Source organism: Hemicordylus capensis, chromosome 1, assembly GCF_027244095.1.
Source record: "Hemicordylus capensis ecotype Gifberg chromosome 1, rHemCap1.1.pri, whole genome shotgun sequence".
NCBI lineage: Eukaryota > Metazoa > Chordata > Lepidosauria > Squamata > Cordylidae > Hemicordylus > Hemicordylus capensis.
In genome coordinates, this window is record NC_069657.1 from 202467273 (window position 1) to 202479954 (window position 12682).

The following is a 12682-nucleotide window of genomic DNA, read 5'->3' on the forward strand; positions in this document are numbered from 1 at the left end:
TGAAGGTAGCCACAGACGGTTGTTTACAATTTATCTATGCTGAAAAACCACCCTTGGGATTATGAGGCTTTTTATTTCTCCCAACAAACACAAACTCATTTATAGTAACTATTTAAAGGTACTGCTTGCCCTATCTCTATCCCCCTATGGGAGGATGGGGTCATAGCTCAGGGCAGAGAGCTTGCTTGGCATGCAGAGGACTTAGCCATGGACCCTGGGGATTTGGTCTCCAAATGTTTGGTCTCCAAATGTTTGGACTCCAAATGATTTGGGGGGGGGGCTCTCCAGAGCCCCATCACTGCCCTGCGCAGGTTAAATGGCTTTTAAAAAACATTTTTCAGCCACCGCTGTGCGGCAGGGTTAGGGGCCGCCAGCAGGGTGTGTAGACACTTGCACAAGGGGAGACCAAGGTGGGGGAGGCAGTGAAGGCTGCAAGAGCTCATTCCTTGAGCCGGCTTGCCTCCCAAGTGAGAGGTAGGACCAATTTTGGCCCATTTCAGGGCTCTTTGCTTTGAGACAGGGCAAGCTGTTCCTTTCAATAGTTACTATAAAAGAAAAGGTCTCAGGTTCAGTCTTTGGCATTTCCAGGTAGGGCTGGGAAAGACTTCTGCCTGAAACCCTAGAAAGCTGCTGCCAGCCAGTGTAGACAATACTGAGCTAGATGGACCAATGATTTGGCTCGGTAGAAGGCAGCTTCCTATGTTCTCCCCAGAGTTTGAGGTAGACAACAATTTAGGGCTTAAAATGCGATTAAAACACTGCCACCTAGTATTAGGTCACACCTTAAAATGCGATTAAAACACTGCCACCTGCCTCTATTTACAAGTCAACCCTACTCTCTCTAGAGGAGGGACTGGTGCTCCTGCCCTCTCCCATCCCATCCCATCCCTTCCCTTCCTCTTCCCATCCAGTAGCCTTTTCACTGACCCCACCTCAGGAAGGTACTACCCTTGCTTAGGGGCTTCCTCTCCACAGGAACCATTCAGATGACTCTAAAGCAGCAAATTTATTGCTGATAGTTTTGTCATCTGTTTTTAAACTACAAATTAATATTATAATCTTCATTAGAAAGAGTTAATGGCATAGGTGACAGTCTATTAGAACTTTGCTAAATCAGAATTTTGTTCCAGAGTTCTGTTTGCCCCAATTATAGCAACTAACCACACCACTCCCGCCTTGAATTTTCTTCTCAACCAAAATTTTATTTTGAATAAAAAGATAAAATTGTTATAATCAAATTTTAAAACCAAATTTAATTATTTTTCCACAATATTCTAAAGTAGATGTAACTATGTTATAGTTTTCTGCCTTAGGTATACAATTGAACTTTTAGCAATTTTTTTAAACAACATTTAAATGTATTTTTTTAAAAGAAAAAATGCATTCACCTTGAGTGCAAAGAAAGCTAATAATTCAATAAATAAGATAAATTACTTCCCTAGTCATATATTTTTGAAAAATAGGATTGTTTCCTTTGAGTGCTTCACACACTTGGATGGCTGTGCAAATATACTGTATGAATGTTTTATAAGTGTGAATCGCTTTGTTAACACCTGTCCTCACTGGCCCTTCTGATCTGCCTCTAGAGAATACTAGTTTGTAGGGAGGCAATTCATGCAAGATTGATTATAAGCTTTCTTTCCTACAGCACAAGTGGAGGATGTAGCCACCCCCATTTCCTTACTCCAGAATTTTCTAACAAAAAGAATGGAAGCAAAAGGAAGAGCAAATGAGAAAGGATAGAAAAAAGAAAGAGAAAGGAAGAAAGGGAGAATGAGGGAAGATGGAAGACAGGGAGGGAAAATGAGAACAACAAAGGCAGAGAGCAAGCAAGCGAAATGGAAGTGCCTTGAAAATAATGGGAAAGAGTAGGAGAAGGCTCTAATACACTTTCTATAAGGTTATGAACACTGAAAGGAGACAGTATTCATCTCTGTGTTCTGTCCCTCTGTTTTTCTCCTGTCTTTCCTTTTAAGAAACAACCTACTTCCTTTTTAAACTTCATAGGACCAACTGCATAAACACAAAAAATGTGTCCAGTTGTACATTAGAATAATCTTGAAATCATGTATGTAAAATATTCATATATTATATTCATACATTTTTGTGCTGGAATCCAAAACTGAGGTTCTTTCCTCATATATAAACAACATTTATATATGAAGCAGCCCTAAATATATAGTTCAAATTTTGGTTGGACTGATAATTATAGAATAATTTTCTATTGATGTCATGGACACAATTCAGCTCATTTCATTAACATTTAAGTCCGACTGTTTTCAATGGAAGATAACTCTCCTATTGAAATTAATAGGATTCAAAAGTATCTAACCTTGGCTAGATTATTTACTATAATGGGAATTAGTATAAGTAGCTGACATGTCCCACAGCATAATGCGTGATTCTGAATTATCCTTGGCACTGCAGGCATCTAAAACAGATGCCCACATTGCTGTGCAACCGAGCTGTTCCACTACTATTAACTTAGTACATTTGCAAAATAAATGTGACTTACATTAGTACATTTGCAAAATAAATGTGACTTACATTGTGTGAAAGCACAATGGTAAGTAGAAAGAGATTAGCCTTGTTGCACAACAATGTGGGTTAGGGATATGCACGAACCGCAGTTCAAGCACTTTTTTGGGGAAATGGGATGGAGAACTTTGAGAAAAAGGAGAGCAGATCCTTACCAGTTCTCCACAGCCCCATACAGCTTCCTGCTGGGGTGACACACATGCCAATAACACCCACATGGCACCAGAATGCACATGGCATCTGCACATGTACAGGTGCCATTTGTGTGGTCAGCAACACCATGCTGACCACACAAATGGCACCTGCGCATGCATGGATGCCATGTGTGTGTTGGCGCTGTTGTAGGATGCATGCTGTCCTAGCAGAAAGCTGTATGAGGTGGCAGAGAGCAGGTAAGGACCTGCTCTCCTTTTCCTTAAAGTTCTCAGTCCCATTTCCCAGAAAGTGCTTGAACTGTGGTCCATGCACATCCCTATCATGGGTGTGTGTTTTAAATGACCACAGCAGCACAGGCAGTCTACCCACGTTACACCGTGGGACACATTAATACGTGTTTTCTTGCAGTTCTTATCTGTTCAAATGTTAAATGTTAATCTCAAAGGCAATGCATTATATGTTCCTTTGCAAGATATAAGAGCTTGATTTTCACAGAATAGAGATAGAAATGTTTGCAAACCTGTGGTTTTGGTTCGCTTGCCTTTTCTCTTATATCCTCCTTAATTATGTTCTGTTCCGGACTCTCTCGTTCTGTTTCTTGCTCATCATCAAAATTACCAGAATCGAGGGGTTTCCCCTTTAGTGGATCTTCCTTTTAAATGAAATGAAGAGTTACAGTAGCTGAATTAGACAACAAATATATTGTAGTAACTGACTTTGTCACACAGTCCCACCCATACTGTGTCTCAAGCTGCACAAAGTGTGCATGCAGAGACGTCAAGTGCTAGCCCCACAAAAACACTTCCAAATGTTTAGGGGTCCTCCAAAATGTCAGCCCTTCATTGACTGCTGCTGGGCAGAAAAATCAGCATGGACATGGAGGTATATTAGGCATGCCACTCTTCTCAGCTGCAGTTTGAGTATTTTCCTTACAGGGTGGTTGCAGGGATTTGGTCGAGATAATAAATGTGAAGTGATTTGCATACTCAAAAAGTACCAAACATGCGAAGTATTATAATTTTCTATTCCTTTGCATAATTGCTTTGCGTGCACACACAAGCGTCTCTGAAATTCCAGACATTTGCAGTAATATTTTAAAATTACAAATGCAAAAATGTGGCTCACACTGTCTAATGATGACAGTATAATTCAGGTGGATCCAATGTCACCAGCACCACAAAAAGTTCATGAGGTTGCTGTGGCTCAGCAGCTGGCATACTCCTTCTAAGGATTCATTACTAACACAGAGGCTCACGGGTCTATACATAAGGAGGATCCCTTACAATAGGAAAAAATATTTTTAAAATACCCCAAATTTGTCTTCAAGTTCCGTTAACGAACTACACAGTTCACTGACAGAATCAAGAACTTCCTTGTGTTTTGCTATTATTTTTTCAACATACTTCTTTCCTTCTTCAAAACCTGTAGTTATAAAAACAAATGTAATGGTATAACATTAATACAACATTCTCATTAAACCAAGGAAGTACAAATGTAGTAGTACCACTCACACAAATGGGAAAGGAGTAATTTTCACTGACACCCTCCTTCCCTCTGTAGCCTGCTGTGCCCTCTCCAAATATGTTCCTGAGGGGACCGGCATTTATTTAGTTCCGTGTAAGCTCTAATTCCAGGGACAAGTCATAGCGCGGCAACAATCCCCGGCATCTCCAGGGACTTTTACACACATGGCTTTTAGTTCACATCTCCTCCGGAACGGAGGGTGCAGTCCACATATCAGCTGGATTTACCCTGAAGTCGCAGCGGGCTATCAGGGACCAGTTCAAACATGATTCTGCTTTTCCCTGAATTACTGCTGCACATTCTAGCTTAGCCCAAATGATGTCCGGGGTAAAAAAAAAAAATCCTCTATTTGTGGTGGTTTTTAAAAACACCACCGAGCTTTCTGGTATGCCCCAATGCTTCTCCCATGATATGTGGAGGGGCCATTGCCAATAATCCTGCTTTTTTCTTGTGGGTTTTTTTTTAAACTTCAAGTGGCACTGATCAGCTTCAGAAAGAGCATGCAGCTTGTGAGGGACTTAATGCCAGCTTGGGAGGCATTAAGCCTTGCCTGCCTGCCCCAAAACCCAGCCTCCCTCCATTTTCAGTCCATAAACAAACTTCAGCTGCATAAATCCTGTCACAAGTGTTCAAATTCAGGTTACAAAACTGTCCTTGGTTACTGTTTGGTTATCAGTAAACCTTTATTGTGTTGGAGAGGGGGAGATTCTGCTCTCTGTGTCACTCATCTCAGTGGAGAATACATCCATGGGCACGGATGCAAGGGAAAGCCAACCCTGCTCTGCACACCTGTTTCTTGACATAAGAAATGGGAACATTCACTCCCTTTTACCAGGCTTTACATATGCAGATGTTGTTGGAGGATGCCTGGAATCTTAACAATGGAGACTACAGGTTTGATGTAACTTGAGCCGTTTTGTGTCTGAGCTGATTCCATGAGGCTGCAGTTTTCTTCATCACAGAGAGAAAGCAATGATTTCTACTTTAAATTTCCATGGCCTCTTAAATGGTCTGGGTTGGGGTGGGGAACATGAGGTGTTGAAGGCAGTCACAAAGGCTAGCTCATTATAAAAGTTAACAAAGGTTTAGGTCACATTCAGCTGGTTCGGTTTATGTGTTCTGTTGTTTTGACTAGTCAATCTTTCGGAACGCCGACTGTCAACCTAAAATAATAATGATGATGATGAAGGGAGGCATCTCTCATCTCCTCCTGGGATGTGATTGGTTGGACAAAAACCCCAGAGCAAGCTGTGGGAACGCACACAGGAAAAAGAATGTGGAGAGGGACCAACCCTATGTGAACGGCCTATCTAATTACTCGAATTAAACAGCTGCGAATCTGCTACAAAGCAGATTCGTTCTTTGAATACCCTGCAGCATGAAGCCATGTCTGGATAACTCCCAGGGTGATGAGAAAGAGCTCTGCCCGAGTCCCTGAAGAGCCTGTGCTGATCAGAGTAGATTATACTGTACTGGGCTAGGTGGGTCAACAGTCTTACTCAGCGGCCTGGTTCAAATGTAATATTAAACCATAGTTTAGCACTACTAGAACCAACTTCAGTGAGCTGCAGGCTTGTGAGTGAGGAGTTGAAAACCTTCTCCTGCCACTTTTGAACAAGAAACCAGGATCAAATAGTGGCTATCCTTCCTCTTACAGTACATAAAACTCAGTAATAAATTATAAGAGCAAGACAACTGCATGTGTGAAAAAGCACAAAAAATTGGGATTATAAAATTTTCCATGACAGAAATTTCTGAAATCAAGTGGGATAATGACCCCTAATCTCATGAACCACAAGTTTGGATAGCAAAAGTTTTCAAAATTTGAAATATAGTTCTGTTATTTTTCATGTCCTTGTTTTAAGAGTGTTTATAGCATCATATTTGTCCAACCAAAACATTACCGTTTTTGTCTGTTTATGTCCTTATTTGCATGTTCTTGTTTCCCAAAAACTTGGATAAAATTTTCAAGGTAATGTGTCCTTACCATATAAGTCTTTGGCAAGATTAATAATCTGCTGGATTCTTTCTTCTTGTTGAGGGACTAAAGGTTCAATAAACTTGTTGAACTGCTTGTAGAGTATTTCTACTGCTTCTCTTGTTTTACACTCTACTGAATATTTTTCAACTCTAAGTACTGTAGCACTTGCTTCTTCACACCAGAATTGACACTATATTGGTAAAGGGAAACAAAAAGCCCAAGAATACCAAAGAGCCTTTTCAGTAAAATCATCCATGATCACTATAACTCAATCAAGCATGTCAGAAATTGCCTCATTATTGTTTTACTTCTACAATGAGTATCTAAAATTTTGTGAATATCAATGTTTATATGTGAATGCTGAGAATTCCGGATGAATTTTGTGAATGTCTCCAAATAAGCATGTAATTCTCCACAAATGGTCACATTTAAGTGACTGTCAGCATTCACCAGTACATTTTTGAGTTTTTATGATATTCACAAAATGTGTTTGGGATTAGCAAAATTCACATGGGACAATATCTGTACATATACTGTACCACATCTGTTGACAGGAATTTGGAATGTGCCAACTGCACAAAATGATCCTAAGAACATAACAAAACTTGCATAACTTTGTACAAGTATTAATTGCAAAAGCAATTTTACTGCTATAAAGAGTTGCTTTATTCAGATGACGCGTTTGCTGTTAAGCTGCTATTCCTAAAATGTAGATCTGTTCCAAAACCAAGCACATGAAGGGGATCCCAGTGCTCTGGGCTGCTTCAGACAATCCTGCGCTGGATTTGTGAATGGAACAGGAATATGCCTCCTTCCCTTTCCTCCTCACCTCATGTGTAAAGGAATCCTGATTAGTTAGTGCAATCATCAGCATGGCATCTGAACCCAGGAGTGTAGATATGAAACTGGGATTAGATCCTGGAGCCCCATGCTTCAGCTGTGTGCTGCCAGAGGTGAGGAGGGAATACACAGGGTCAGAGCTCATTCCATCTGCCTTCATGATCCACTATTTGTTGGATCATATGAACAGGCCCTCTGTATATGTGCATGATGGCTCCTGCTGCATAAACTGTGAATTTCTGTGATCATGGAAGAGGATAGGAAAGGGGTTCTGGGCATGCTGGATCTTGGCCCAAAATGCAAATGGTTCTGTGGCAAAACAAAATAAAACAGGTTGCTTACCTGTAACAGGTGATCTTTAGGAGGATCCATGGTCACTCACAACTGGGTAGTGTGCATGCACAGAAGCCCTCATGGAAGAATCACAAGCTCTGTGAGGCTCTCGTTTGGTTGATACAATTCTTTGTTCATCTTTTTCTCCTTTGTGTTTGTGTGGTAAATAAGCACCCTACACCCGGGTAGGCCGGACGGGTGTTGTGAGTGACCATGGATGCCCTTAAAGATCACTGAATACAGGTAAAGCAACCTGTTTACTTTTAAGGGGATCCATGGTCCCTCACTCTTGGGTGATTAGCAAGCTCAGCAAAGTAGAGATGGGAGCTAGGATGCAGTCACAGAACCTTTTTAAGCACTGCCTGACCAAAATTGGCTTCAGCTGAGGAACAACTGTCTAGTGCATAGTGCCTGCTAAAGGGTTGATCAGAGGACTAAGTGGCAGCTTTGCAAATGTCCCTCATACTAATGCTGGACATGTGTGCCACTGAGGTGGCTATGGCCCTTGTAGAGTGAGCTCTGATGTGAGAGGGGGGTTTAACCACTTGTTAGTTATAACGGATGAAAATGAGCTCAGCAAGCCAATGTGACAAACGCAGTCTAGAGACAGATAGACCTTTATGTTTACCTTTGTAGGAAATGAAGAGCCTATTGGCTCACTGTCATATTGTCTAAAAGTAGTTGAACTCAGGACCGGTGCTATCATTAGGCCAACTAGGCAGCCACCTAGGGAGCAGACCTCAGAGGGGTGCAGACCTCAGACCTCAGAGGGGTGCAGAGTGTAGAGTGTCAATGTATTAAGAGTGTGAGAAACCAGAATAATAAGTAGAAATATGAAGAGAGAAAAGCCAGTTAATTGTTTTCAACACTAACAATACTGTTAAACTTAATTCAATTTACTAGCTGAACCCGCACAGAGCATCTGTGCGGTAGTTTACTTCCTTTTGGGGTTTAGTTGGGAGGATTCGTTTGGCTGGTTCTCCCTTTGTAGCCGTGCATTGCACCCTGTTCCCCGCTCTCCCCCTCACAGCTCTCTCACTTGCTCTGTCCCTCCACACAGCTCTCTCGCTTGCTGCCACCCCACAGCTCTTTCGCTCTGTCTCTCCCCCGCGCCTCTCTCACGCCTCTCTTGCTCGCTCTGTCTCTCCCCCCACGCCTCTTGCTCGCTCTTTCTCTCCCCCATGCCTCTCTCGCTCGCTCTGTCTCTCTCTCCCCTGCACCTCTCTCGCTCGCTCTGTCTCTCCCCTGTGCCTCTCTCGCTCACTCTCTTTCTCCCCCCGCGCCTCTCGTTCGCTCTGTCTCTTCCCCCAGCGCCTCTCGCTCACTCTGTCTCCCCCTGCACCTCTCTCACTCTCTCTGTCTCTTCCCCACGCCTCTCTCACTCTCTCTGTCTCTCTCTCCCCGCGTCTCGCTTGCATGCTCTGTCTCTCCCCCCGCGCCTCTCGCTCACTCTTTCTCTCTCGCCCGTGCCTGTCTCACTCGCTCTGTCTCTCGCCCCGTGCCTCTCGCTCACTCTGTCTCCCCCCACACCTCTCGCGCTCGCTCTGTCTCTCCCCCCTGCGCCTCTCTCACTCTCTCTGTCTCTCCCCCCATGCCTCTCTCACACACTCTCTCTCTCCCCCGCATCTCTCTCGCTCATTCTGTCTCTCCCCCCGCACCTCTCGCTCACTCTGTCTCTCCCCCGTGCCTCTCTTGCTCTCTCTGTCTCTCCCCCCTGTGCCTCTCGCTCGCTCTGTCTCTCCCCCTGTGCCTCTCGCTCACTCTGTCCCTCCCCCTGTGCCTCTCGCTCGCTCTGTCCCTCCCCCCGCGCCTCTCTTGCTCTCTCTGTTTCTCCCCCCGCACCTCTCTCGTGCTCTCTGTCTCTGTCAATGCATATAGCAGTGGTGGTGCAAGAAGCCATATGATCCAGGAACCTCTGTATTGTATGGGCCCTCTGGATTGGTTTGGAGAGGTAGGAGCAGATTAGGTTTGTGATGGAGAGCTTCCTGTCATCCGGAAGGTATGCTATTCCTATTTCTAAATTCAGAAGGGCACCAATGAAATGAATTTGGCACTGGGGCATCAGATTGGATTTTGACCAGTTTACTTGGATCCCCAGACAAGCTAGAAGATCCAGAGTGTAGTGGAGATGTGAGAGTAAAGAGTTCTTGCTCTCTGACATGAAAGGCCATCTAGGTAAGAGTAAATAGACACTCCCCTCCCCCGAGTTCTCAAATAAGCACCACACCAGCTCATGCACTTGGTGAAGACCCGGGGGGCTATGGAGAGATCGAAAGGGAGTATTCTGAATTGGAAAGCTTGAGTGCCCAGAGTAAAGCAAAGATACTTTCTGTGTGTGGCACGTATTCTGATGTGGAAATAAGCATCCTTCAGGTCTAAGGCTATGAACCATTTGTCTTGAGTAAGGAGAGGAAGGATGTACTGTACAGAAAGCATCCTGAATTTCTTTGTTTTTGCAAATTTGTTTAGAAGTCTCATGTCCAGCATAGGATGGAGGCCTCCATCCCTTTTGGAGACCTGGAAATACATTGAGTAAAAACCCTTCCTCATGTCCTCCAGTGGAACAGATTCTATGGATCCCTTCCTGAGCAAGGAAAGAACCTCCTCTTGGACAGTAGGAGTTGAATGGGTGCATTTTACCCCTGTCAGTGCAGGGATGGTGGAAAGCTCTGTTGCATAACTGATGGTAATTATGCTTAACACCCATACGTCAGATGTAATATGATGCCATGCTTCCAAAAAGGGTACCAGATGGATGGAAAGGGTTAATGGTCGAGGCACTTCCAGGTGACAACCACCAAACAGACTGCTTTGTCAGATCCTGGTTCTTAGCTCTCTTGTGTTGCCTTTGCGCCTAGGCTGGTAAGAATGCATAGGATTGTATTTGAAAGGCCTTTTGTATTATTTCTCATCTGACGATCTGAATTGGAATTTCTGCTTTTTGTAAGACCTGTAGTGCTGAGAGTAAGGCTGTTGAGATGAGGAAGACATGAATGTCTTATCCGTATAATGGGATGTTTTCATTTCCCCCATAGTTTCCTCTGTCAATTTACTGAAATGGCCTTTGCCCTTGAAAGGCAGGTTTTCAATTTTTTCTTTCATGTCTGGCTGGAGGGGTGTTGAACACAGCCAAGCATAATGACTTAGCAAGATAATACCAACATGAGCAAGAGCACCTCAGTGAGGTGCTTGGCTGTGCTAAGACGTTGTTTGGTGACCTCAGCAGATTTTGCAAGGGCAGCTTTAAATTTGTCTTTGAAAGTATCAGGGACATCAGACAGATCTTGTTTAAGGTCATCCCAAACTGAAAAGTTGTACTTAGCCATACAGGCCATGTAACTGGCAATGTTAATGGCTAGAAATGAGGATGAGGAGGACTTTCTGCCCATGGTATCAAGTTTCCTTCCTTCCTTCCTTCCTTATCTGTTTGGGCAGAGTGGAATTTGCCTGATTTTCTGCTTCTGGCAGTCAACTAGAAATGTGCAAAAACGTTTCGGGTACAGAACGATCTGCACCCGAAACAGCCGATTTTGGGTTATTTGTTCCTGAAACGAATCACCCTCCTAGCCCCCCGAAATGTTTTGGAGCTGAAACGAATCAGTCGTTTCAGCTCTGAATTATCTCTTGTTTCAGCCCTCCATTTTGTGGCCGATAAAGTGCTTCTTCTTCCCCCTCCATTTTGAGCAATGACGTCTATTTGAATTTCCAGCCTTTTTGCCTCCCATTGACTTCAATGCAAAAAGGTCCGATGTGACATCTACTTTAATTTTGGGTCACAGGGCCAAAAAATTGGGGTGGGGTGGTAGAGCCTAATGGGTGGAGGCTACCACACAAATTGTAGAGGGATTGGGCAAAGGGCTGGTTTTTGGTGAATTGTTGAAGTTTACGAGTCTTTAAGGTTTTCCCCCATGAGGTATAATGGAGGGTGTATCGCTTCACATCGGGGGGAAAGGGGTGGTCTAGAGTGGTGTGGGGTTGGTGGTAGTGCCCAAGGGGGGGCAAGGAAGCTATCAGAATTTTTTCAAAGGATTTGGGCAGAGGGCTGATTTTTGGTGATTTGTTGAAGTTTACGCGTCTTTAAGGTTTTCCCTCATAAGGTATAATGGAGGTTTCAGCAGCCCCATAACTGCACTTGGAGGGTGCTGGGGTGGCCCAGAGCGAGTGGTGGTGTAGTTCATATAGGGTGCCTGCCAACCACCCCCATGGGTTTCTAACCCATGGGTTACAGGGTTCTTTCGTTTCTGAGGTGTTCTGAGTGTGGATTCTATGCTAGCAAATGAGGGTGGATTCATGGTGTCTCATTGAAAATCTCATTTGCTATCATAGAATCCACACTCAGAACACCTCAGAAACAACAGAACCCTGTACCCCATGGGATAGAAACCCATGGGGGTGGTTGGCACCCTATGTGAACTACACCACCACTCACTCTGGGCCACCCCAGTACCCCCCAAGTGCAATTATGGGGCTGCTGAAACTTCCATTATACCTTATGAGGAAAAACCTTAAACCGTAAACTTCAACAAATCACTAAAAATCAGCCCTCTGCCCAAATCCTTTGAAAAAAAATTCTGGTAGCTTCCTTGCCCCCCTTGGGCACTACCACCAACACCACACCGCTCTAGGTCACCCCTCCCCCCCCGATGTGAAGCGATACACTCTCCATTATACCTCATGGGGGAAAACCTTAAAGACTTGTAAACTTCAACAATTCACCAAAAATCATCCCTTTGCCCAATCCCTCTGAAATTTTGGTGGTAGCCTCCACCCATTAGGCACTACCACCACACCCCACTTTTTTTGGCCCTGGGACCCGTTTTCTTGATCCAAATTGATTCAGATTCGGATTAATTCAGATCCGAATCGAATCTAGGTTGATTCGGCTAGGTCAGATTCGGACCCAAAAACAAATTTATTTTATTATTATTATTTATTATTAAAACTTTTATACCACCCTTCCAAAAGGCTCAGGGTGGTTTAAATTGGGGGTGTTTCAATTTAGATCCAAATCGAAACACTGAAAATCAGAATTGCAGTCAACAACCAGAGAATTCCAGGTGTGTGTGTGTGGGGGGATACTTTAATAGAATTGGGCAGGATTCCTCCTGAATTCTATAGAGGCTCTTGAAGTGCTTAGAAGTAGTGGCAGAAGTCAAAGGAGTGTCCCAGGCAATTTGGCCAAGTTGGCCAAGACTGGTAGCATTGGGAGTGAAGTCAGTTGTAAAGAAGAAGAGCTAGACATGAAGTCATCGATTGGGTCAGAGACTTCTTTCACAGGTGCTTTAATTTCCAGTCGCAGGGCTTTAACCA

The 12682-nt window shown here is 43.8% G+C and overlaps 1 protein-coding gene across 10 annotated transcripts in view; it reads right to left on the bottom strand.

Annotated features, from left to right (window-relative positions):
• The window catches only part of CCDC141 (coiled-coil domain containing 141), a 219678-nt gene that overhangs the window by 25251 nt on the left and 181745 nt on the right, over nt 1-12682 (bottom strand). For all 10 annotated transcript variants that reach the window (XM_053269076.1, XM_053269067.1, XM_053269057.1 and 7 more), the window contains 3 exons: nt 6206-6389; nt 4004-4116; nt 3215-3346 (listed from right to left, as the gene is read on the bottom strand). In XM_053269076.1, coding sequence (XP_053125051.1) covers nt 3215-3346; nt 4004-4116; nt 6206-6389 — 429 coding nt within the window. The remainder of the gene's footprint in view (nt 1-3214; nt 3347-4003; nt 4117-6205; nt 6390-12682) is intronic.